Source organism: Dasypus novemcinctus, chromosome 5 (assembly GCF_030445035.2).
Source record: "Dasypus novemcinctus isolate mDasNov1 chromosome 5, mDasNov1.1.hap2, whole genome shotgun sequence".
Classification (NCBI taxonomy): Eukaryota; Metazoa; Chordata; class Mammalia; order Cingulata; family Dasypodidae; genus Dasypus; species Dasypus novemcinctus.
In genome coordinates this window covers 141,511,360-141,539,142 of record NC_080677.1, presented here as the reverse complement: position 1 = coordinate 141,539,142, position 27,783 = coordinate 141,511,360, and the positions used below count along the sequence as shown (strand labels likewise).

Sequence of the window (27,783 nt, the reverse complement as noted above, 5' to 3'; positions counted from 1 at the left end):
AAAAAGGAATGGATTCCTAATATACGTGCAACAACATGAATGAACTGTTAAGACATACTGTTGAATGAAATATGTTGAATGAAACAAAAGGAAAAATATTGTACGACCTCACTGATTTGAAATAATTAGAAGAAGCAAAATCATGGAATCAGAATCTAGACTATAGTTTACCATAGGATGGGGTAGAGATAGGGAATGGGAAGTTAAGGCTTAAAATGCACATAGTTCCTGTCTGGAGTGATGGAAGTGTTCTGGTGATGAAGGTGCTATTACTAGTACAACATTATGAATACAATTAACAAAACTGAAATATATGCCTGAATATGATTAAAAGGAGAAATGTAACAATAACTTTTTTTTTTTAATCCATGGAACTGGGGGGAGTGGATGAAACTCAGTGGTTGAGAGCCTGCCTCCCAAGTATGAGGTTCAATCCACAGTACCTCCTAAAAAAAAAAAATTCATGAAACTACACTATGCAAACAGTGACCCTAAATTAAACCATGGGCTTTAATTAATAGTACAGTTATAAAAATATATATTGTCAATTTTAACAAATGTACCACACAAATGCAAGATGTTGGTGGGGTGGTATATGGAAATCCTGTACCTTATACATGATTGTTCTGTAAACCCACAACTTCTCTAATAAAGGGGGGGAAAGTTATAGGCTGGAGGAAAGGAGGTAATGTTTGCAAACAAAATTCCTAATCTTTTGAGGGAAATCAATTGGTAACAATCACTGAGTGCTTAATGTACTAACAGGCACTGCTCTAAGGATTTTTACACACAATATCTCATTAATGTTCAACTCTACACTAGGAAAATTGCCTGTAAAATCTGTGGAAAAGTAATAGCATGGAAAGATGACATCCTTGTATAGAAGTGCTTCACTTCATAAGAGAGCTGAACATTAAGTTTAAAACACTGTACTTAGATATTGAGTGGTGCTTAGATATTTAGTGCGATTATAAATCCAGAACAAGTAAACCAGGTCCTGCAGATCATTGAGGGGCATTTATTTGGCACCAAATCCTGAGATGTCCTGGAGTATGAAAAAAAAGTCCTCTTTATGCAACTAAATTTCTAGCCTTTAATGCACTTCAAACCTATAACCTGGTAAGAGTAAAGGCGTACGACGTTTTCATAATGGTATTTATCAGTAATTATTAAGTTATCCTTTCCCTAGTCGCTGGACAAAAAAAGAGAGAGAGAGAGAGCGCCTGCAACAGGCACCTCAGCGCTTGAGAGGTGAAAACCCATAGGAAGGAGAGAGTTCGGTTTACTAAAACAAGAAGCATTCTAGCCCACCTTTAAGGATTAGAAAAAAGTCTGAGGTATCCAGGAACTTACCAACCTGAACTATGATCCCAGAAAAATGAAGGACGTTCACTGTAAATTTTAAAAAGGAAGGGTTATTTATTCCGCTGCACGCGCGGTTATTAGATCCTAGCAACTTTAACAAAGAAAGAACTACTTTGGCCAGATTTCTTCCAGTCCTCCAAAGAAATTATAAAGAAATCTGGCGCAGGACGAGCACCGTAAACTAATCCAGAAGTGAAGGCTCGCTATAAAAGTACTTATTCCGAAGGGAGAAGAGGTGAAAGAGTACCGCGAGCAGCAGGGGAGACCGCGGGGCGGGCAGCAGAGGAGGCCGAGAGCCCGGTACCCTTCCCCAGGCCCTCTCCCTCCTAGGCCTCGTCCCGAATCCACTCCTAGCACCGACCTTCCCAGACTCCATCGCTCCTCTCAGGGCAGGGTCGGCCGCGAAATCGTCAGCCCCAGGCTGACCCCTCCGGGGAGGAAACCGAGTCAGGCCCGTGCAACCACTCGGCGCCGGGCTCCGGGCCTGCGCGGCTGCAGCTGCGCAGAGCAGGCGCTGCGCGTCCCCCGACTCCCTAGCAACCGGCAAGCAGGAGTTAAGAGAGCCGAGCGATCGCTGGACTTCGGCGCCCAGCTCCAGACCCGATCTATCGAAGCGCCGAGGAGGCAGGCGAGTCCACCGAGGTAGTGCGCGCCAAAAGCAGCTTGAGCGCGGCCGGGTCTGACCCCGTTCCGTCGTTTCCTTGCTTCAAATGTACTTGACCGAAAGTAGCACCAAGCTGAGGGAGAGTTTCCTACTACGCGACTACATCCACACCCTTATAGGCCCACTATGTGCTTTGACTCCTAATGTAAGGCCCAGTCAGAAACTAGGACACTTTCATCTCCCACACCTCAGTCACTTCAAAAAAGTGGCCAAGGGTGGGGCCCCAAACTCAGTGAAAGACAAAACTGAAATTGAGATACTGTTAATTCAGGAAATCACACACACACACCCCGAAAAAAAAAAAAATTACATAGTTTATTGTTTCTCAGTCTTTCTGAGGATTCTGCCGAACTAGACAGACCAGGGAAGTCCAAACATGCTTTCCGGGATTCCAGGCATAGGAAGATAAATTTAGTAGCTCAGATTAGGTTCAGCATTTTAGGATGAGAGGAGCCCAGAAAAGAAGGCGCCTGAAAAATACACAAAGGACATGGCGATAAGATTTTATCATTAGTACCCATGCATTTAAGACCTGGATGCCAATTAAAATCTTAATACCTTCTTTACGCCTTCGAAAATGCTGCCATTTCCCATTTCCTGAACCGTGTTGCTTTCTTAAGCTAATCATACCTAGTGCCTAACACATAGCAGGCAATTACAATAACCTTAAATACTCGCTGTATTATCCTATCAAGATGAGGAAACTGAAGCACAGAGCTGGTAACTTGCCCTTGGTACTTAACTACTACTTAAACTTAACCAAGTTACTTACTTAAGCTTATGGGTACCTTAGATACTCATCAAATGCCTTTTTAGCTAAGGAGAAAAAATAATTTCAACCAGATAACATTGAAAGGCAATGTATTAAGGTCTTAAAATAACACCAAAAAGCAATTCCAGGAGAGTGGTTGAATACCTCCTCCCAAGTATGAGGAAATGGGTTGAATCCCCACCCCCTTACCCCCTAAAGAAAAGCAATTCCATATCATCTCTTAAACCAAGAAAATAAAAACATTCCTATGATGCTCCATTATCAAAACATGGCAGGGAAACGGACTTGGCCCAGTGGTTAGGGCATCCGTCTACCACATGGGAGGTCCGCAGTTCAAACCCCAGGCCTCCTTGACCCGTGTGGAGCTGGCCCATGCGCAGCGCTGATGCGCGCAAGGAGTGCCCTGCCACGAAGGGGTGTCCCCGTGTAGTGCAGCCCCAAGTGCAAGGACTGCGCCCTGTAAGGAGAGCCGCCCAGCGCCAAAGAAAGAGCAGCCTGCCCAGGAATGGCGCCGCCCACACTTTCCAGGCCGCTGACGACAACAGAAGCGGACAAAGAAACAAGACGCAGCAAATAGAGAACAGACAACCGGGGGCGGGGGGAGGAATTAAAAATAAATAAATAAATCTTAAAAAAAAAAAAAAAATGGCAGCTCTCCAAAGTTCAATTTAGCAGATTAATGATAATTAAAAGAGCTTTATATCTGTATAAGGCTTTACATTCTACAAATTATTTTCTCACATGTTGTCACTTAATAAAATAATCCTGTAAGATGTAGGAATCAAAGTATTTGAAAAAGTAGTTCTTGAAAAAAATGACTTTTTATATAACCCAGAGAGAAGAACCAAGAGACAAATATTCTGGATCTCAGTTTGTTTGTTTTTATCAGATTTGTTTTATATAAAACTTAGTAAAAGCCAACTTTCAGCAAGCAAGACTAGAGAGTTATAGGTCCTATTCCAGAAATGCTTGTTATAACTGATAGTCACGTATCTTTGAACTATTTTGCATTTGTTTTAGTATGCAAATGTTACTTAGAAAGGATTTCCTTAATATTTTCACAGAAAGAAAGTAAAATGTCTAATCATGTGTTAGGAAGTGCCTCAGTGAAAATGTTTTTAATATTTTGTACTTTCTATATATTTTTTTAAGATCTTATTTCTCCCCACCCCCTTGTTGTTTGCACTTGCTGTGTCTGTTTGTCTTCCTTGTTTCAAGAACCTGAACCTAGGACCTCTGATGTGGGAGCGAGGTGCCTAATTGCTTGAGCCACCTCCACTCCCTGCTTTATTGTGTCTCTCATTAAGTCTTTCCTCCCTGCATCTCTTGTTGCATGATCTCGTTGCATCACCCAGTCATATCAGCTCACTGTCTTCTTTAAGAGGCACCAGGATCTGAACCAGTGATCCCCCTTGTGGTAGGTGGGAGCCCAGTTGCCTGAGCCACATCCGATTTCCTACTTCCTGTATTTTTTAATTACATACATTATGATCCAGTTTACACTTTCATGAATATGTCTATTTGGTCCAGATACAGAGGCCATTTACTGAGCTCTCTGCCATAGAGAAATTTTTAACAAATCCAATAAGCCTTTTACATTTCATTGTCCTCTGGTTTGGACATATCACTATTCCCTTCATTTCCAATCATCAGCACATAAAAAAAAAAAACATAAAAAGGGAAGGGAGAAATGTAATTCCAGCTAACAGCTGTGATTTACTTAGTGACTGCTCCAAGGTCACATTTGATAACTCATTTAATTCTCATAGCATCTCCATGAAATAGGTATTTACTGTTTTTCAGAGCAGGAGACTGAGGGCCAGAAAGGTTAATTAGCTTATCTACAGTCATACAACTAGGCAAGATCTAATGCCAAAGTCTATTCTCTTAACCACCATCTCACACTATAGCTGAGAAAACAAAAGTATACTAAAAAAACGTCATACTGAAGCCCAGATGCAACGTGATGAATAAATCCAAAACTCAGCATAAGAAAAAGTTACGAGTGCTCACACACACACACATTCACACATTGCATACCCTGGGCATGGAATCTCAAAATCCTGTCAATCTACTTCCTACTAATTATTTCTAAAATCTGTCCATTTTTCTTCACTCAGTCCTTACCAATCCATCCGCTACATTGCAGCCAGAGTTATCTAAAATGTAAATCTAATGCAACTTCCTACTTATATCTCCATCCTCAGCTCTCATCCAAATGCATTATTTCATTCACCAAAAAGAATAACAATTTCCCATGTGCACTATTCTCCCAGGACTTTGCAAATGCTATTCTCTTCTCCACTATCATATATCACATTTGCCAAATAAGTGGATTTATGGCTATAAAGGAACCCAAAATAATCCTTCTCTGACTTCCTAAAATGATTATTTTTAAATAATTCATTTGCCAGTTACATTTCTTTTTTCATCCTTATTCATTCAACAGATGGCTTATTGAATTAATTCATTGACTTGGGCACTACTAGAGTATTAGAGAAAGAAATCTAAATAAACCATTATCTGGACCTGTCAAGGGCCTTGAATGCCACAATGGGTTTTAAATTTTAGGTCTGGAAAATGGTAAGCCACCAAAATTGGAAGAAAACACTTGAGTTGCATTTTTAAGTATGGACTGAGTGAGGAAAAAGAGAAACCAGAGAGACCTGTTAGGAGGCTGCTACAGATCTCATTGGGAGATCAGGAATACCTTAACAAGACAGTGGTAATTTTTTGTTGTTGTTGTTTTTCAAGATTTATTTATTTATTTTCCCCCTTCCTCTTCCCCTCCCCCCACACTGCTGTTTTTGCTGCCTGTGTCCATTTGCTGTGTGATCTTCTGTATCTATTTCTCTCTTTTCTGTCTTCTCATTTTTTTTCTCCTCTAGACTTCGTTGGAACTCTATCCTAGGGCCCTCTGATGTGGAGAGAGGTTCCCTGTCAGATGTGCCACCTCAGTTCCTGGTTTCTGCTGCGCTTCACCTTGACTCTCCCCTTTGTCTCTCTTGTTGCGTCATCATCTTGCTGCGTGACTCACTGGCACAGGCACTGGCTCACCACACAGGCACTCTTGCAGGAACTCAGCTCACCATGCAGGCACTGGGCTCACCATGTAGGCACTCAACTTGCTGTGTCCTCAGCTTGCCAAATGGGCACTTGCATGGGCACTTGGCTCACCACACAGATAGTGGTAGTTTTGATGAACTTCCTCTTTTTTTTTAAGATTTATTTTTTATTTATTTCCACACACACACACACCCCCGGGTCCCCCCATTGTCTGCTCTCTGTGTCCATTCGCTGTATGTTTTTCTGTGTCTGCTTGTATTCTCATTAGACAGCTCTGGGAACCAATCCTGGGAACTTCTGGAGTGGGAGACAGGCAATTACACTCTTAAGCCACCTCAGCTCCCCTGTTCTTATTTTCTTTCCTGTGTCTTTCTTTTTTAAATGATTTATTTTATTTATTTTTCTCCCCTTCCACCTTTGTCTGCTCTGTGTCCATTCACTGTTTTTCTTGCATTCTTGTCAGGCAGCACCAGGAATCTGTGTCTCTTTCTGTTGCGTCATCTTGCTGCATCAGCTGTCCATGTGCTTACTGCCACTCCTCGGCAGACTGGGCTTTTTTTGCACAGGGCGGCTCTCCTTGCAGGGCACATTCTTTGCATGTGGGGCACCCCTATGCAGGGGACATCCCTGCGTGACATGGCACTCCTTGCACGTGGCAGCACTGCACATGGGCCAGCTCACCACACAGGACGGGAGGCCCTGGGTACCAAATCCTGGACCTCCTATATGGTAGGCGGATGCTCTATCAGTTGAGCCATATCCGCTTCCCTCCTCTGTGTCTCTTGTTGCATCATCTTGCAGCACCAGCTCTCTGTGTCAGCTGGCACTCCTGCACGGGGCAGCTTTCCCACGTGGGATGACATTCCCATGCAGGGCAGCATTCCTGTGTGGGGCTGCATTCCCACGTGGGCCAGCTTGCCTCATGGGCCAGCTTGCCCTCACCAGGAGGCCCTGGGCATCAAACCCTGGAACTCCTATATGGTAGATGGGAGCCCAATTGGTTGAGCGACATCCATTTTCTTGAACTTCTTTTTTTATAACATGATTTATCTAATTTAAAAATCAGTAGAGTTATTATGGAGCATATCATATGTGATTTCTAACCATGCTCTCCTCCAGTTTAATCTCCATTCTGTAATCAGTGACTTTTTTCAAAATATAAATCTGAAAGTTTCTTAAAAACCTGCCATCCTTCCTAAAAAGCCATTTGACTCTGCCTAGCCTGACATAGCTGCCTTTGAGCTTCATTTTGCCCCCATTTTCCTCATTCTCAGTGCTCCAGCTACATAAAACTTTTTTAGTTCCTTGGAAGCATTAAGTTCTGTCCAGTCACAAGGCCTTTCCATAAGCTGTTTCTACTGCCTGGAACACTCTTCCCTTTCTCCCAGTCCACTTCACGTGCTTAACACCTACTCATTCTTCAAATTTTAGCTATAGCCTCACTTTCACAGGGAATCTTTCTCCTACTCATGGTCTATATAATAGGGCTCATTGGTTAAATTACTCTTCCATATCATGTGTAATTTTTTAACTGAATTTTTATCTCCCACAGTAGACTCTAAGTTAGTTTATAATTTCAGGTTATGATTAAAACAAATAAAACTTTTCCCCCACAATAATAAGGAATATGAAAAGAAGAAACCTGCCCCTCCCATACTTTTTAGGTTTTTGAAGTCACATAGAGCATTATATTGATGTAGTATCTATATATAAAACAAAGCCTACCTATGCTGTTATGTAGGTAATATCTTTAAATAAACTTGAATTATAATGAATGGGCTTAAAGCACTGGCTGTGGAGTCTAATTGCCTGATCCACTTCATACTAGCTATGTGAATGTAGACAGATTGTTTTACCATCTAATTCTTCAGTTACATCTACTTTAAAGTGAAGATTATATTATAATGTACCTACTCTTTAGAGCTATTGTAAGGATTATAGCTACTCAAAATGGTGCCAAGCACATACTAAGCACTCAATAAATCTTAGACATGAGTAATCCTATTATTGTTATGTTATTGAAGGAATTATCAGTATTTAGCAAAAATGGAAATATATCAGCTGCCAAAATTATAGCCTTTCTTAACAAATTTGTTCTCTACTACTAATGAAGCCATAATTTGAGTACTTCTTGGAATTTCAGAAAGCCAGTTAACAAACATCCCTCTCTTTTCTCGAGATTGGAACCAATTAAGAGATTGTGATAGGCAGAATTCTAAGATGGCCCACAAGATTCTTGTCCTCAGTTTCTGTGTTCTTGTATAATCCCCTCCCCTTGAATGTGGGCAGACCTGTGAGTATGATGGGATATCACTTCCATCATTAGGTTACTAATCAGTTGACTCTGATTTAGTCAAAGGAGAGATTATCCTGGGTGGGCCTGGCACAATCAGGTGAGTAGTTAAAAGAAAGTGAGGCCTCTCTAAGCCAAAATCAGCATATAATTGCATTACCATGTCCTAGCATGGAACATGACTCCCGGGGATGACAGTATCCTGGCCCCGAGGGATTACTACCAAGCACCAACTGGTGATACAACTAGAATAAGTCCTTGAATAAAAGGGGGAAATGGTAAAGACAAATGAGTTTATACGGCCAAGAGACTTCAAAATGAGTCAGGAGGTCATCAGAGGGGTCACGCTTATGCACATCTCAGTAGGATCTCAGAGACAGACAAAGTAGATACAACCTCAAGTAGTGGTACTCCTGAGGGCTACAGAGACACCCAGGTCCTATGGTCATGGTAGATGGCTCTGGAGTTCAGTGCCTTGCCAGTGGCCCTACTTTGAAATTTGTGCTCCTCAGTGTGATGGAGTTGGACTAAGATGTCTCTTTTGTCCCTTTTATTGAACCTGTGGTTGGTGCTGGGGTTGGTGTATGCCCAGGAGACTTGAATCTCTGAGCTGTCCATGTGCCAGTTGGGCCCTGAGCCTCAGCAGAGTTGCAACACCTACTCTCCAGCTCATTGGATTTACCCAGGTCAGCTGACAGGGAGGTTAGGATGGACAACCACCACACTAAGGAACCAAGAGAGTCCCATCCACCACCAAGTGGGATCAAAGCCCCCTCTCAAATGAGAGGCAGAGTGGGCATCGCCACCTCAGGGTCCTCAGGATGGAGGAATAAAATATGGATTAGAGTGGACTTATTGATACTTTGCTATAGAATTATTGTGACTCTAGCAATGGAAGAAATCATATCACTGATGTGGAGACAGTGGCCATGGGAGTTGCTGAAGGCAGGGAGAGGGAAAAGGAAATGTGGTAAGGGGGCATTTTGGAACTTTGAGTTGTCCTGAATGATTTTGCAGGGACAGATGCAGGACATTATATATCCTGCCATAACCCACTGAATGGACTGGGAGATAGTGTAAACTACAAAGTAAACTATAATCCATGCTGTGTAGCAGTGCTCCAAAATGTATTCATCAAGTGCAATGAATGAACCACACTAATGAAAGACGTTGTTGATGTGGGAAAATTGGGGGGTGTGGGAAGTGGGGCGTAGGGGAACCACCTATATTTTTTAATGTAACATTTTGTATGATCTATGTATATTTTTAAAATAAATTTTAAAATATATATATTTTTAAAAGGTGAGGCATCAGAGAGACACTCGTGCTGGTCAGAAAAAAATGAAGCAAACTGTCGTGTTGCGAGAGGGACTACGAAGGAGGCCATGTGGCAAGGACCTGGAGGTGACTTCTAGCAATGGAGAACAATCCCCATTTGACAGCCAACAAATAAACAGGGACCTCAGTTCTACAGCTGAAAAGAACTGAATTCTATCAACAACTCAAATAAGATTGGAAGCAGACCCTGAACTCCAAGGGACAACCACAGCTTAGCGAACGTCTTGATTTCAGGCACATGAGACCTCAGCAGAGGATCCAACTAAGCCATGCTTCATCTTCCCACTATAGAAATACATACATGGGCATTGTTTTAAGCCATTAAGTTTGTGGTAATTTTTTACATAGTAAGAGAAAACTAATATAGAGACAGAGGTGGAAATAAGCAGATGAGAAGCAAAATTAAAAACTAAAATGGAGGCTGTGAATTTGACACATGGCTTCAATTTGGATCACTAATATGTACCTCCTAATTTGAAATTACCCCCAGAACTTCAGAGCCCCCCATTTCAGACACAAAGCTGTGTCTGGGCCACCTGAAGACAAGAGGCTTCAAAAAAGAGACAAGCCCAAAGAAGCAGAGTATGATAAGTATAATCATAGAAATATGCAGATGGCATTGAGATGATTAACTAGTGGGGTAAGGAAATATCATAGAAGACTTCCCAGATGTGGAGATAACATGAATTGGGTTTTGAAAGATAAAGAGGAGTTTGCTATAAGGACAAAGAGGAGGGAGAAGGGTGGTCCAGGTCTAAGGAACAGCCCATTTAAGGACACAAAGAAAGATAGCAACATGTGGGAGAAATATCAGCAGCTTGATACTGCTAGAGTGCAAAACCCTAGATAGAGAAGAGCAGCAGATTCATGGGGATGGAAGGTTGTCAGGGCTAAAGGAAGAGGCGAATGGAAGTTGTTGCTTGGTGGGCACAGGGTTTCTATTCAGAGGGATGAGGGAGTTTTGGTGGCAGATGATGGTGATGGTGGCACAATGTTGTGGAAGTGGTTGGTGCCACTGACCTGTACACTTGAGGAAGGTTAAAATGGTAGGTTATATGTTGTATATACGTTGCCACAATAAAAAAATTTTTTAAAAACTAGATAGGGAAGTGGTTGAAAGTGAGGCCAGAGAGAAGTAGGAGTCAAATTTTGAAGAACTGTTTATCATGCTTTAGAGCTTTTAACTTTATACTGCAAGTAAGGGAAACATTTCACAAGCAGGAAGATTAGATCAAATATGCATTTTAGAAAGACCATTTGATAAAAATATGAATTTTTAAAATAATTTCGACCTCACAGAAAAGATCCTAGTACAAAGAATCCCTTATCTATCTCCATCATCCAGATTCCCCAACTGTTAACATTTCACCACATTTACTTCACTTTTCCATCTGTCACCTATCTATCATCTTTCTATACACATACACGCGTAAGTTCACACTTACCCATTATCATTATGTCTTTTCCTGAATCATTTGAGAAAAAGCTTTTGATGATAATCCTCATCACCCCTAAATAGTCCAGTGTCTGTTTCCCCAAAGCAAGGATGCCCAATACTATACAACTCTTCTATTCAGGAAATCATCATTGAAATATACTATTGTCCAATCCACAGACCCCATTCAAATTTCATCAACTGTCCCAGTGAGGTTTCTTTTTTCTTTGTGGTTTAGGATACCATCCAGGACCTCATGTTGCTTATACTTGCCATGTCCCCTCAGTCTCCTATCTCCTATGATTTGGAAAGATTTATTACATTCTGAGGATAATCCTTATCCTAGGTCTGCCTGATAGTTCCTCATGCCCTGTCTCAAGTTATACTTCGTTGGCAGAAATGTCACAGAAATAACTCTGTGCTGTCCTCGGTATATCACATCAAGGTCTCACAGTTTCAACCTGCCCCACCTCTGGTGATGTTTACTTTAGTAGCATACCCCTGTAGGTATGCTGGTACCTTCCAGTTTTTCCAAATCTGCATTTTCTCTTCGTAATTTTTTCTCTTTGAGTTACTGTGGCCAGGGATTGAACCTGAGACTTCGTATATGGGAAGCTGGCAATCAACCACTGAATCACATCAGCTCCTCCTTTGAAAGTGATAAAAGTATCTTGTGAAAAGATATCCTATTATTGTTCCTTATCAAACCTCCATCTATCATCCTTAGCCTCCACTAACTCAATCATGAATCAACTACCACTGTGATGATTGCTTAATGGTGATTTTCTATTTCCATCATCTCATCACCATACATTGGTTGACTTTCTACCATAAAGAACAGTTTCCCCTTCTCCCTCATCCAGCCATTCATATCAGTAGGGACTCATGTGTTCCTATTCTATTCTCTGGGTTGTACTCTGCTATTATTATTTGTTTTGCTTCTCAAATTGTCCTAGATTTGGCCAGGGGGAGCTCCATCTAGCTGGCCCCTGTTCCCTGTGTTCTTATTTTCTGGCATAAAATATTCTAGGCTCATCTTGCACTTTCCCTGTTCTAACCCTGGAATCTGCTATTCTCCAAACTGCCTTGGTTCCTTTTACTGGAGAATGATGTTTAGAAACCAAGATCTGGGAGTTTAGTTGTGTTCATGGATACAGATATATCATTGCTTCTAGAGGCCCTCAGCAAATAAAACTAGGAAATACATATATATTTATATACACATCAATCTACTATATAAGCATACAAATATACAAAATACATACATATATAACTACTTTTAAATTCTTGTGTACATATACATTTAAAAACATGAATTCACACTAATACTTTCAATTTTCCAATTCAACACCTCTGGATTCTTTCTAGTCTTCCCCCTTTCCAGGTTTGTAAGTATGTTCCCCAAAAGTGAGAAACCTGGCTTTTATTATCCTCAATATGCTTACTTACCTTCTCAGTGTAACCAGGCTGTCTCCTCTGCCTGCCACCTCTGTGCCTCCTACCTTGTCAGCGCCCTGTCTTTGGGCACTGTGGGGCTTGCCACCTCAGGACAGACCTGCCACTAATTCGTCTATGCCAAGAGGTGAGGTAAGGCAAGAGGAGGAAAGGAATGAAAAGGGAATGGGAAGGGAAAAAATGGGGAGGTCTATAGATAGCTTTGAAAGGGGGCAGGAGTAAAAGGATACCAACCATTAAGAAGTTTCTGTAATAATATGGATAAGAAAGAGAGGGTCTGTGTTTTTCTAATTCTTTTGGTTACAAAATACAACCATTCAGGATAGTTCAGGTAAAGGAGATTTATTGTAAGAAAGTGTGGTTATATTACAAAAGGAGCATCCAGAAATACAGGAATAGTAAGAATTCTTAATGAATCTGGGGGGAAAAAAAAAGTCCTGGTTGGTAGCAGGAAAGGATGATCAAGAGCAACAGAGTGTGCATTCCCGTCACTCCTCAGTGAACTATATCTAGAGGTGCTAGGGAAGAGGTCAAAGATGGTAGAAGGAACAGTTGGTAAGGCTCAGACCTAAAGCACGCAGAACGGTTTTACCTAAACAGAAGATAGCATTTGTCCCTGAAACTAGAAAGAAAGAATGAGTACAGATGCTGAAACTTTATAATTTTATACTAGAATATTCACAATGGTGTTCTTATTTCTTCTGGAAAAGAAAAAATAAAACAGAAAACAGTATCTTTCATTGGAGAACTGCCTGCACAGAAGGTAAGGATAGTGAAAACATGAAAAGGTTGCAGTAGATATAGGGGTATGAAGAGTAAAATATAGCAAAAACCTAAGACCCAAACTCTGACCCGTTACAAGAATCAGTCAAAATAAGAGTAAGTGACAATAGCTATACTTTCTGCCTTCTTCATATTGTTAAATTTACAGAAGAAGCTGGAAGTTCAGAAGAAGCTGGAAGTTCAGTTGGAATGACAGAGAAGGTAGTTAAGGCCCCGGAGGAGGTCAACTGGCATACATATAAGGGCACTTTATTTCAATTTATTTTACATCCAGAGGTCAAATGCTTTATAGCAGATGGTACAATATTATTTACTTGGTTAAGGTTAGCACAAGCCTCTATCCATAAGATATGATTCTACAACTTTTTAGAGGAAAGACTACAAAAGACAAAGGGTTATGCTCCTTCCTATGTTAACAATGGAATGACTTGTTTTACTGTCTTAAATTAAAAACTTAGTCTTGAAGGGAAGGTGGCATTAAGAGCATTAAGCTGTTACATAGGGAAAGGGGTTGAAACCAGCCATTTTACATTTACAATTTATATAATATAATTCAGTGCTGTACAAAAAGAAAATTAAAACCACTTCCTTCCCTTGCTCGAAGTTTAGTGTTCTAGACTCTAGAGCAGTTTGTTTTATATAGCTATATAAATATCCATATGTATTTATATTTTTACATATTCACACAAATATACATACATAATTTTGCACACATACATAAATGAGTGGTAGGGAGACAGGTATTCCAAAGTGAAGGTAACCCTGCTACTGGTGATTCATTTATTCATACAGCATCAACCGTGTCAGGCACCGTGCTAGCCTGAGGATATGGTAATAAGCATAATAAATATGGTTCTTGCCCTCATGAAACTTAAAGCCTGGCTGAACTACAAAGGAGATTCTGGTAAGGTTATTGATGCATACAAATAATGCTTTCTCCCACCAAAAAAAAAAAAAAAAAGCTAACGTTAGCAGCAAAACTTTTGTTCATTGCCTCTTTTAGGGCTCTGATCAATCGCAGTTCATAGTCTGTAGTTGGCTATTCTCTACATTTTACAGGTTTTTACTCAAATGAAAGGTCCAGTTCATCTCTCATATATATATATATATATGCACAGCCAAGTTGTCTGTGGAATATGTTTTGTCCTGAAGTGGCCAGGCTTTCTCATTACTCCTACTGCACAGTTCTCAAGCAGATTATTTCAGAATCCCTACAATACAGAAAGAACTCATCTGACTAACGTGTATTACTCAGGAGCTTAAGAATGTGTATGCATACTGTAGTTTCTCTCCAATAGTCTCTGCCCTTCCAAAAGGTGATCATTTTAAAGCAGTCAGCAGCATAAAAGGAAAAAAATAAACCCTATTTTATTACAAATTGGCTCAGAATTTCCTTTGTGATCTCGTTGAATATGCTTAAAAGCATTGTTAGGATTGCTATTGCTTTATCTTTAACCAGGCTCCCCTGATCAAATCTACTGGAAAATAAAGCAAATCAATAGCTGATGTGTTTTCATGAGCTATCTGGAAAATGCTATAAGAAATTACAAACCAGTTCTAAACTATTGCTTAAAAATAGTTGATTTCCATAATTTTTAAGGCCTTTTAGAGAAGCAATGTAGAATGGTGCTTAAGAGTTGAATTCTGCTCTTTCCTGCTAATATGCCAGTGGTGTCACCTAGGGCAAGTTATTTGAGCCTAAATTCCTTCATTACATAACGAAGATAATGTCTATATTACTGTGGGGTGTTTTTTTTTTCTTCACATCTCAATGACAGAGAATTCCAAAACATAAAAAAGCATTTTTAACTATGTCATTATCAGGACGAATAAAATACTTCCTTTTTATGACTGACGGCTACCTCTATCAATAACGAAGGGAAGTGTTTTTTGTTGCTCTTAAAATTTTCTACGAAGTTACTCCTTAAAACTTCTTAAGTATACTATACATGCGGAAAAGTACTTATCCTAAATGTTCACCTCGATGAATTTTCACAAAATGATCACACCCCTCAAGAAAGAGAACTTTAGAGCAGCCTAGAACCCCTTCGTGTACCTTGAAGTTAGGGTAGTACAAGGACACGGAGACCCCACCCCCGGATATTCTGATGTAGTAGGCTCCAGTCCGTACTCGTAGGTTTTAAAGCTCCACAGGTGATTTCCATCAGTCGGGTCCGAGAACGAAAGATGGGTAAAGCTTTAGAGGAGCGGGTGGGCGAGGGGAGAGAAGTCCGGCCACGGCCAGCAGCCTTCGTTGGGCCGAGGCGCGGCACCTTTCCCGCCAGGCGCTGGGGCCCGGACACCAGCCAACAAGGCGCCTGTCCCATGACCTCATCTCGCTAAACCATTCCCTTTCTTTCCCCAGCATCGCAGAGCTGGGCAAGCGGCCGAAGGACCGCGCCCCAATAGTCTCCAGGCACTGAGACAAGGCCAGGGGCCCCGACCAGCGGATTGGGCAACCCTCGCACCTCAGGTAGCTCGCGACCTCCGGCGCGGCCGCCGCCCGGGGCTCGGGCGCCCGCCCCGCGCGAGCCCCGCCCCGCCCGCCGCGGCGTGGTGACGTGCACACGCCTGCGGGCGGAAGCGCGGGCGCGGCTGCTGCGGCCGCTAGAGCTGCCGCGGCGGGGCTGGGCTGTTCACTCTCCGAGAGGCGCTGGCGCGCGCTGTAGGCTGTGCCGGGCCCGGGGCCCCCGTCTCCTCGGGTCCACCCACCCCGCCTCGGTCGGGGGAAGGGGAAGCGGTGGGCGGGAGTGAACCGCCGCCGTTGTCGCCGTCGCCGCTCCCTGTGGACGTGGTTTCGCGATGAGCGGCGCGGGGGAAAAGTGTCCGGGAGGAGCGGCCGCCCCAGAGGCCGGGAGCGACCCGGGCCCCGCCGCGGCCAGGGGTCCCAAGCCTGAGGGGAGCCCGGCGTCCGAGCCCCCTGCTTCCATGCTGAGCGTGGACGTGGCGGGGCTGCTCTCGCAGTTCGCGCGCAGCTTCGTGTTGCTCTTCCCGGTGTACGCGCTCGGCTACCTGGGGCTGAGCTTCAGTTGGATCCTGCTGGGGCTGGGGCTGCTCTTCTGGTGCCGGAGAAACAAGGGCCACAAGACGTCCCGCCTGTACCGGGCGCTGGCCTTCCTGGAGGACGAGGAGCGGGCGGTGCGCCTCGGCATCTGCTCCTCCGACCTGCCCGCCTGGGTGAGTGGCCGCCCCAGCCCGAGCGCGGTCCACGCGCGGCGCGCACCTTCGCCTCCGCGAGCGCCGGGTTTCCACCGACCTGCTTATGTAAGGTCCTCCCCATCCGCAGCCCCCCCCCCCAAACCCTGACAGCACGCAGAAGTCACTCTCCTGTCCCCGTCTACCGTCGCTTCCGAGCTGCTGTCACGGGTCACCGTCTTCAGAACAGCGCCTTCTCTTTCCCTGCCCACCCCCTCCCTCGTTAACCTCCGGGCGAGCGCCGACGCTGGCGAATGTGCGTTACATTCTTCCCACACGGTGGCCACGTCTTTGCCAGAAAACCAAGACTTTTCCCATTTGAGACCAAGTTTATCTGCGTGGTGGGAATGACTACTGCTTTTGGTATGCCTTTTTAGGGAGATGAGTAGTTGTTTCTAGTGTTCACAGCCAGGAAGAATTCTCGATGCCGTTTCCCACCACCCTGCCATAGGCCTGAAAATGATCCGGTTTTAATGTTCCCAGTTTAAAAAAAAAAAAAATGTCGGTGATCGGGCTATATTCTTCTGACAGCTAGTGGAATAAGAAATTGTTTTTTTTCCCCTCGTAGTCTGCTAAGACTCTCATTTCTTGGTTGTTACTGCCACAGTTGAACAATGAGGGTCCACCCAAAGATTCGCTGATATTAGAACACTTTTTCGTTTGATTTTTTTTTTTTCCGCCAGTAACATTTGTGAGACTGAAGTCTATTAAATGAGCATTTTTATATAAGGTCCACTCGAATCCTGTGTGTTGTGGTTTGTGTGTGTGTGTGTGTTGTAGGAAGTTTTGAAAGTGTTGCACTAATAGCAGAAGTCATGGTATTGATTATTTTCTTTTTACCTCTGCATTATATATTTGAGTATGCAAACTAATGGAGTTGGCTTCGTCATCTATTTCTCCTTGCTCCCTAATTCTTTCTTAGCCATGTTTGGTGTCACAGTTTAAGACTGCAGGAAATTGAGTTTAAGATAAACAATGTTGTACGTTAGGCTTGAATAAACGTCTGCATGAAAATGGCCAGCCAGTAAGTTTCAAACGGGTCCTTTTCTCTTAGAGGAGAAAAGGGGTTGGAGAATGATCCATGTTTCCAGTCATAAGATACTTACCAAGGAAAGCGTGGAGCAGATGACACAAAAGGCAGACAAAAAATACTAGAAAACAAGAGTGCCCAGGACCAAGAGGAACATAATAGATAATATTTTATGATGACAAATAGCAACTTGAATAAGAATGTAAATTAAATTCCAAAGTGGAACTTAAGGTTCTGTCCATACATATTGGAATATATGGAAGAGTGGTATTTTAGGGCATCAAAATAACTGGTGTGGCAGAGCTTTCAGTTTGTAGCAGGAAAAATGAGGGAGGTGTACAAAACAGGAAGAGTAAATAATCAAGGTAGAAAAACCAAGAACAGATGGGCACTTGGAAAAGCAGAAGTAACTTTAAAATGGCACCTTGTGTCCATATTACACTAAGTTAATTGATATTAGAAAGAAACTATAAGAGCTTAGAGTAGATACATAACCCAAACTGCTTGCATAATCAGTGTTAAAATTCACCAAAAGTGATGGTGTTGACATAGATACTTTGTTATTGAACAGTTGGATAATATCTAATTTGCTTGTAAAACTCCATGTGAATTGAAGGATTCCCACCCCCCCCCCACCCCTTTTTTTAAGAGAATAGAAGGGTAACTAGACAAAGATTTTCTTCTTGGGTTTTTCTTTGACTTAAATTGATAACCACAGTGTTCATCTCAGGGAGAAGAGAATTTATATTCTCTCCAAACTTTTTTGCTTCATTACAAATTTGTTTGAACTCACTAATCACACATATCTATTTGCAAATGTTTATATTGCTTGGGAAACTTCTGGAAAGATACCCAAGAAACTTACCAGTGATCACATCTAGGAATGGCATTAGGAGTCTGGGGTTTGTGGGAGATTTATTTTGGATACCTTTTTTTATTGTAATACCTATGTGCTATTTTCATAATAAAAACAATGGATTGTAATCTTTGGATGTGTGCTCACTTATCTTTTACAGCCAGGGAGCAAATAAACAATAGAGGAAGCAGTATATAAGATAAGATTTCAGTATTAGTAGTACTTTGATTTTTACTGTGACTAAGGTTCTTCGGGTTTCTAAACTTCGAGCTGGTAGTTTGCTTTGAGCTAAATATATTTGTACACCCCAAAGACTACACATTTTCATATGTCATTGATTCATAGTGGAATGGAAGTGTAGGAAAACATGAACTACTGTGGTACTAATTTTCTGACCTCAGCTTTGGTTATATTTACTGACAGTTTTTCATCTTTATGTCATAAAGTAATGTTATGCTGGATATAGAAATGAGATAATTGGATAATATTATTACTTTCAGAAAAAATATTTACTCTTCCCCAGTTGAGACGAAAACAAAAACCTCTCACTTAACATGTGACAATTCTGTAAGAGTGTGGTCCTACAGCTTTAACATAAACTACATTATTATTCATTCTTCACTCTTTTTTTCCATAACCAAGGGAAGGGGTTTGGCAGACTTGGGATGGACTGGATTTTTTGTTGTTATCAGCCTCTATCCTGTGTATATAGGGACCTGGAAAATTAGACTACAGATGAAGAATATCCTCAAAGTGTGTTTATGGAGATGAATAAGAAAGATTTCCATTGTTCCTTCTGTTTGTGAATAATTAAAACTCAGTAGAGTGAAGTCTCATCCTTTCCTGCTTTTACTACCAGTAATAAATGCTGATTCTGTGGTTGAGTACTGACCCAAACCTGTCATGTATAGTATTAATGGGCTCTTTTGACAATTGATCTTTTATTACTCTTTTGCTTTGATGATTAAGAATTACAGCATAGTCAGCATCCTTGGTAATGGTCTACACTACCATGTACAAACTTTCTTTAGGGAGAGCTTTCTTCTCCCCATAGTTTTGGGAAATTCAGGAGAATTTAGCTCTAGCCAAAATTTAATATGTACAGCTAAGAACATGAACAAAAGAAAAGCATACTCTTGTGAAGGAAGGACAAATATTTGCTTTTTTCCCCCTTAGTATTAATCATTGACTTCTACTTTAATAAAACCTTGGGAAGACATACAGAAAATAGTTGGTTTAGCTAATTCAGAAACTGTTCTAAAATGTTATTGCTACTTTAGCACTTGATTCCTAGAGTGATTATTTGTTTTGAGAAATTGTTAGAGTCCTTATCATCTCTTGGATCAGGACACAGATGTGCTTTGTGTTTTCTTGATTATACCCACCCTCCTACAATAATTCAAATAGGAAAAGATTATGAGAGTTGCATTGCTGTATATTATGTGATCCAAATGCTTCATTAAGTTAGAACATAATGTGCCAAGGTTGCTAAAAATAAAGCAGTAAATATCTTTTTAGTTTAGGATATGTGTGTCCATCAGTTTGTATGCTTTAGTTTTAGTGATATTTCTGTTTCCGATCAATAATATCCTTATTTTACAATTTCAAGATGGGAGAATATAGAGCTAGGACTGAAATATAAATAATTCATATGAATATATGAAATTATAAATATATAGCATGTTTATTATATGTTATAAATATATATTTATGATATAAATTTCAAACCTCTCAAGACTGAGTTATGGAACACGGTCTAATAATTAAGTGGTCTCATTAGTCCTAATAAACCTTTTATCTTCACTGTAGGTATTCACAATTTCCACATTTGTAACAGCAACTGTGAATAATATTATAAATGGCTTAAATACTCTAAAAACATTGAATTATATACTTTAAATGGGTGAATTGTATGGTATGTGGGTTATATCTCAGCACTGTTCAAAATATTGGAAACACCGAATTTCTTTTAAAAATAAGGATAATCAGTTACAATGCTGATGGAATTTTAACTAAAACTTAAAAATTTTCAAAACAATTTTCTGATAAAATTTCATGTTTTAAAGACTAACAAGAGGGATGGGCTTATGAATGAGAAAAGTAACTAGATTAGTATTTTTACCTAATGTTACTTTAAACATTGCTACTACATAGGCCAAAGCAAACATATATTCTGGTTGAGTAACAGTAGAAATCATGCTTCAATAAACAGTATAAATTTGTGTTTCTGTCAGTTATTCTAAACTCTTAACACTAACTCAAGGCATTAATACAGAATTATCATGTATGTTTGAGAAATTTAAACTATAGATTAGTTTGTTTTATATTAGATACATTCTATCAGAGCATAGTCTTAGAATGTAATAATTGTGGTCTTCTGATTTTATTAAGCTTGGTCAATTCATTATCTTTTTTAGTCTCAATGATGATTCTGTTTTCAGATTAATTTTCTTCTTTCATTTAAAGATCTGAGGAACACTGTATGTATCGCACTATTCCAAGAATTACAGGCTGACAAAAGTCTAAGAAGGCATCCTGATTTCACATTAGTACTCTTTTTTTTTATGCCTTTTTTTTTAAAGATTTATTTATTCCCCCACCCCCTTGTGTTGTGCTCTCTGTGTCCATTCGTTGTGTGCTCTCTGTGTCTGCTTTTCTTCTCTTTTCTTTAGGAGGCACCAGGAACCAATTCTGGGACCTCTGATGTGGGAGAGAGGCACTTAGTCGCTTGAGCCATCTCAGCTCTCTGGTTTGTTGTGTCTCTCATTGTCTCTCCTCTTTGTCTCTTTTGTTGCACCAGCTCTCTATGCAGGTCAGCTTGCTGCATGGGCCAGCTTGCTACACAGACCAGGTCACCTTCACCAGGAGGGAAACAATTCCAGGACCTCCAATATGGTGGATGGGAGCCCAAACGCTTGAGCCACATCCGCTTCCCACATTAATGCTCTAAAGGGGAGATAAGACAAACTAATATTTGGCAGAGTGTGATTGTCACAAATGTTATGGTGTTTCAGAAGAGAGAGGGAGAGCATAAGAGCTTTCAAGTTGACAGGAAATATATGCTCATGAACATTTAAAAATAGAAGATATGGCATTATAGTTTGTGGTAATAGTAAAATAAAAAGTGCAGAAGTGGAACATCATGGATATAATGTAGGAGACAGTGTGGTAGCTCAGTGAGATGGCAGCATCAGATCCTGGTAAAGCAGCATTATGGAAGAAGAGGGTTGCAATGATAGATTCATGAACTGTTTAATCTAGAGGGAAACGTATGCAATATGTGTTTTAGTTTCCTAGGCTGCTTAAAGCAAATTACTGTGAAATAGTCCAGCTTAAACAATGAGAGTTTATTTGTTAGGGTCTGGGAAAATGTGCAAATAAAGGCATCGTCAAGGTGATGCTTTCTTCCTGCAGACGTGCTTCTGGTCATCCTTGGCTCCTCTGCCACATGGTGAGGCATATGGCGGTATCTGCCGGTCTCTCCCTTCTCTTCCGGGTGTTTTTGATTTCCGCTTCTTGCTTCAGTGGCTTTCTCTCTCTTTGTCTGATTTTCATTCTTTTATAAGGCCTCCAGTAATAAGATTAAGACCTATCCTAAATGAAATGGATTACATCTTAACTGAAGTAGCCTCATCAGAAAAGTCCTGCTTACAATGGGTTTACATACACAGGAATGGATTAGATTTAAAAGCATATTTTTCTGGAGTACATACAGCTTCAAACCACCACAGTATGTGTTGTAGTTATAGCTCTTTCATTTTAGAGAAGATTGCACCTAAGCTAATATCTTCCTATGGATCCCAGGATTAATGAAGTGCTCCGACTAGAACCCAAACCCCAGGTTCTCAGGGTAGTTCTTCCAATTCACCAGGGCCCAGATGGGGAATCCGTGCTTTAGCATTAATACTGCCATAACCTTGAGACACTTAGTGTTTTGGACATGGAAGTAGTGGGGAGATAATGATATATTCAGAACTATGCTTGGGCCCTCAGAAATGAAAACTACTGTATAATGCAATGTAGCTTTCTTCTTGATGTAGCTGTCAAAAACTTATAGCCAATAAAAATAAATTTAAAAAAACTTAAAGCCAAAATTATTGCTGGATTGTTGTGATCTGTACCTGCCCCATTTACTTCCTCCAAATAGATTGTTCTCTTTTATTTTTAATGAACCTTTTGTGCCTTGACACTGAGTCACCTAATGTTCTTTTGGAATTGGATGGAGTGTAGTTACTACACAAAACAATTGCTATGTCGGTTGTCCTTTGCATAGAATCAATTTTCCATTTAACGTGTTATTTACAAAAGTATTCTGATGGTCTTTCTCCTTGTCACTGGTTTTTCTTTCCTTCACTTATTTTTTCTTTACTGTGTTAAAAGTCCTCTAATTTTTAAAAAGGGAGCCATTTTGGTGAATTTTTCCTAGAGCAGATTATATTTCAAGGAAATAATCCACTATGCATGGAGATTAAAAATTAGTCTTTTTTGATTCATTTATTCATTCAACAACGTTTATTAGATGTCTGCTATGTTCCAGGTATTATGCCGGGTACCAGTGACACATAGATGAGTAAGACAGGGCCTTAAACTCAAAGAAATTTACTAGCTAACACAGCTCTCTATAGAATATTTTTATATTCATAGTATACATTGGTCATTTCTTTTTTTAAATAAAAGTAATACATGGTCATTTTTTTAAATCTAGAAAATAATGTATTAAAAACATTAGCCATAATCCCAAATGACCTGTAATGGTGGTTGGTTGAAAGTTATAATGACCTTGATTGAGGTTATTGTAAATTTTACTGTAAATTTTTCCATTTGTGCTTATAAACCATACTAAAAATCATTTGATCAGCAAAATCTAGTCCAGGACTTAAAAGGTTGGAAAAAAACAAAGCAGACCTTTATTAAGTCTTTCAATTGTTAAAGTCCTGTGTTTAATTTAAAAAAAAACAAACATTATTCCATTTAGGGAATTGTGCACTTTTTTAGAGATTTATTTTATTTATTTCTTCCACCCATTCCCCCCATTGAATGTCTGCTCTCTGTTTCTGTTCTCTGTGTGTTCTTCTGTGTCTGCTTATATTTTCATTAGGCAGCTCTGGGAGCCAATCCTGGGATCTTCCGGAGTGGGAGACAGGCGATTACTCTCTTGCGCCACCTCAACTCCCTGTTCTGCTAAGTCTTCTTATTTTCTCTCCTCTGTGTCTCTTGTTGCATCATCTTGCCGCACCAGGTCTCAGCATTGGCTGGCGCTCCTGCATGGGACAGCTTTCCTACACTGGGCAGCATTCCCATGCAGGGTGGCACTCCTGCACAGGGTAGTATTCTCACGTGGGCCGGCTCGCCGTGTGGACCAGCTTGCCCTCAGCAGGAAGCCCTGGGCATTGAACCCTGGACCTCCTATATGGTAGACAGGAGCCCAGTTGGTTGAGCCACATCTGTTTCCCTACTGTGCACATTTCCTAATGAAATATTTCAACTCTTTAAATCAAATCTATTTTAAAACAAAGATGCCATTGATAAAGATATAAAACATTTTTCCCCTTAAGGTTTGTTGATTAGCTATGCATATAAGCCAATTTTATGCTATACTATCTTTGCTTGCATTTGTGAATGGCAGTTTAGTGATTATTCTTACATCAGACCTCTCTGAAATGAGTTGTTCAATGTCAAGCATCTTTTTAATGGATTACAGCAGGGTGTCTGGATCAAACAGTAGCTGGAAAATAACAAACAAATCTTAAGTGCACCCTGTCAGTAGAGGTTGTTTCCTTTTTAAAAACAACTCTATTTTTATACATGGTGACTACACACTAGAATTAGTAATAACCTTACTAACAGGCAGATGTGGAAATGCTAATATGATCGTTTTCTATGTGCTTTTTTTTTTTTAATTTATAAAGCTGTCATTGAAGTAGAACTTGAAATTCTATTTTTTGTTACATAGCTCGGTAAAGTTCCTCTTATCCTATTTTTAATGAACATGTAGTTGTGTTTTTCTTTATTTTTTATATTTATGGCTAGAAAAGTTTTAAAAACAATTTTTCTGAATGTGAGAAGAATGCAGGCTTATTGTAGAACATTTCAAGCTTTGGAAAAGAAAAAAAAAAGTCACTTGCAATCCTACTAATCCTCTTAACCAGTGATTACTACCATTTTGGTGATTTTTCTTAATCACTCAATATGCTTTTTTATACATATGTATGTATGTATATTATGTGGATAATATACATATTGTTAAACATTATTTAACTGATATCTGATGGACAGATTTGGAAAATGAGATTTTTAGATATTATGTAGTGAGAAAAGATAAACCAGAATGTGAGATATTTAATTTTCTGTTCTTTAAAAGTTACAAAGGTTATTTCTTTAGCTTTTAATCAAGTTTATCTAGAATATGTAAACTATATCCAATATTTAAACTATGTAGAATAACATAATTTTATAAAGCAGAAGTCTGACTTTGGAGGGCAGTGTTTGTTTTTGAATGGTATGATATTAAAATACACAATAGATTTTATCCAGATCCCTTCTTATGTAAATACCTGTGGAAGAAAAGCATCTGCCTCTGCACTGAGTCATAAGATCAAGATACTTTTCTTTCTTTATGTTGTGTTATTAAAGTTAATTACCAGTTAAGTAATATTTTTAAGTGAATTAGTGGTTTCGTATAACACAATGTAGTGATGGTTACTTTGAGATTCCTGAGAAGAATGTGACTGGATTGTAATTTTCTTGTCTGAAAATAACGGGTTATATGATTAGCATCAGTGACATCTGGCTGTCCTTTATCACTGACTGCTGTACATTGCTTCCAAATGAGAAGGATACCATCATGATTACTAATTTCAAAATGTGACGATATCATTAAGTTCATATTTCAACAACAAAATAATGCAGAGCTAAGAGCTCAGGCTCTGGCATCTGTTTTATCTGGGTTTATATCTGAGATACACCCCCTTAACTATCCCCTTGATCTTGGGTAAGTCACTTCACACCTTTTAGAACCTTAGTCTAAAATGGTGGTTGAAATGATACATTTTAATGTGGTTATGAAGATTAAATGGAAAAATTTATGTGAGGTGCTATGACAGATTCTTTTTGTGGATCAGAAAAGATCATGTTCTTAAAGTAAATCCATTTCTGTGGGTGTGGGACCCTTTGACTGGATTGGATTCAGTTTGGGGGGCTTTGATTGAATTACTTTAGTGAGGCATGACCCAGGGTGGGTCTTGGTCCTTTTGCTGGAGTCCTTAATCAAGGGAGGACTGAAAGCGGCAGACACACAGAGAAAATGCTGCAAAAATGGAGAGAAGGAACCCAGGAGCTCAGACAGGAACCTGGGAAAGAGGAAGCCACAGAGAAGCAAGAAGCTGAAGCAACTAGACCTGGAAGAGAAGTAGATGCCTCCATGTGCCTTGCCATGTGGCCGGAGTCCAGGATCGCCAGGAGCCAAGCTTCTGTGAGACAGCATCTCTGATGATGACTTTATTTGGACATTTTCACTGCCTCAGAACTGTAAGCTTTTACCCTTATAAATTTCCAGTATAAAAGCCAACCCATTTTTGGTATATTGCTCCCAGCAGCTTGTACCAAACTAAAACAAGTACTCTGCATAGCCTAGTGCCTGGTGCTTGGGAAGACTAAATGAAACATGCTGGGAAATGGAGTGGGGAAAAAGAGTAGAAGGGTGGCTAGTCATGGTCCTTTAGTCAGTTTTCTGAGACACAGGCACATGTATATGGCATAACTGAATAATTTTTACCTTTGGTTGGCCTTTGTCACCTCCTTTCTTGCAGGTCCCCTTCACCCACGGTCAACTTTAATGGAACAGATGAGATAACAATTTTTTCTTTGTTTCTTTTTCACTGTTGTTTATTTTACATTGTTGCTAAGAATTTGTCTACCATGATGCCTTTTATTATTAACACTTGAAAGTATGCCTGATAATTGCACTTTTTTTTCCCCCTGTTTTAGTCTGCCAAAGGGTTATCAATGCAAAATGCCAGAAATCTGTTGGCTTTTATAAAAGGTATTTATTTGAGGTAAAAGCTTACAGTTACAAGGCCCTAAAAAGTCATCCAACTCAAGGTTGCTTTCTCTGCAAAGACAGTTCCCACGTGTTGAAGCAAGGTGGTCATTGATCTCTGCCTGGTCTGTCTTTCCTGGGCTTCCTTTTCCTCTTGTCTTGAGGCTTCATGGGCCCTGCTTCTTCCCAGTCTTACCTGTAGGCTGGTACCGGGTTTGTCTCTCTAGGCATCCTATATCAGTCTCTGCTGCAGACTATCAAGTGAATGGCTCATCTCTTTCCCAGGGCCCCAGGATCAAGCGCTCTCTCCCTGTGTGTCTTCTTGAGTGAGTGTTCTTTTATATCAGCCCACCAAGGGAGTGGGGACTCAATCTGATTCACACCTTGCTGACATGGTGGAATCAAAGCCATAATTGTAACAGGTAATTTAATCAGAGACATCTCAGCTGAATCTAATGCAATCAAAGGGTATCACACCCAGAGGAATGGATTAGTTTATAAACAGTCTTTTTTCTTTTTGGGATTCTCAAACTGTCACACTGTCTTTCCCTAAATTAATATCCAAGGATCTTACATTTTTAATCCTCATCCTTGTTTTGGGTTGATTTGCTTTGTAGCTTTTTCTTCTTTGAGCAAATACTACCTTCAGGACATAATCTTTCTTGGCTCTACTTTTAGCAGTCACCCTGATGTAATAAATAATTATAGTTTAAGTTATATTTTTGTCTGTGTTACATTGTAAAAGTTATTAATTCTAATACTTCCTCTTGTAAATAAGTATTGGTTAGTAATAAAGTAGGGACTTGAAAATGTACATCCTATTACTTGTAATGGTTGAATTTTTACCTTTATTAGATGTAGAGTTACTTCCTTCTGTTTGTATCTGTGGGGTTGATGTGTTTTAGGTTTCCCAGAATAAGATAGAGCTGTAGAAAATAAATCCAGTGATATGGGAAGAGAACATTATCCAGCTCACATGCTATAAATATTTCACCGAAGTATGTATTATATACTAGACTTTGATTACATCACTCTCATTCCAAGATACCAGTATCAAATTGTTAAAATTATTCATCTGATGTTTATTTGTTAAAGTATTTAGTTCAATCTGCTTTGTACTGTAATCGCTTATAGAGTTATTTGTCTCACTAAATTAGAATTTAAAGATAAATATATTTTTATATCTACTGTAGTATCTAGCATAGTGTATTTGCATACAGTTTGTGCTCAATAAACATAGGTGGATTATTGAAATAGTGAATTATTAATTGCTTCTTCTATTAGGCTTCTATACACCCAATTTCTTTAATTTATCTCTTTGGTGCTATAAATATTTAAATGCCTAGTATGTGAATGCATGAGATCTCTTAACACTTTTTAAGTTAATATCTGAGTATTGAGTTTTTAAAACTAAAACCCCAAATATAATCTGGGGCAAACATAACAACATATAGCAATGTAATTTCTACTCCTTTTTTCACATGCATAAAGAT

At 40.0% G+C, this 27,783-nt stretch overlaps 2 protein-coding genes across 6 annotated transcripts in view; one reads left to right on the top strand and one right to left on the bottom strand.

Annotated features, from left to right (window-relative positions):
- DYNC2I1 (dynein 2 intermediate chain 1) overlaps window positions 1-1,904 on the bottom strand; it is a 107,198-nt gene extending 105,294 nt beyond the window's left edge. Inside the window, exon 1 of one of the 3 annotated variants that reach the window (XM_004447635.4) lies at window positions 1,727-1,904. In XM_004447635.4, the coding sequence (XP_004447692.2) occupies window positions 1,727-1,741 (15 nt within the window). In that variant the 5' untranslated portion in view covers window positions 1,742-1,904. The remainder of the gene's footprint in view (window positions 1-1,726) is intronic. The other 2 variants (XM_071215385.1, XM_058297624.2) reach the window with 2 other exon arrangements.
- A 13,820-nt stretch (window positions 1,905-15,724) lies between these two features.
- ESYT2 (extended synaptotagmin 2) overlaps window positions 15,725-27,783 on the top strand; it is a 110,624-nt gene continuing 98,565 nt past the window's right edge. The window contains exon 1 of one of the 3 annotated variants that reach the window (XM_058297623.1): window positions 15,725-16,348. In XM_058297623.1, the coding sequence (XP_058153606.1) occupies window positions 15,974-16,348 (375 nt within the window). In that variant the 5' untranslated portion in view covers window positions 15,725-15,973. The remainder of the gene's footprint in view (window positions 16,349-27,783) is intronic. The other 2 variants (XM_058297620.1, XM_058297622.1) reach the window with 2 other exon arrangements.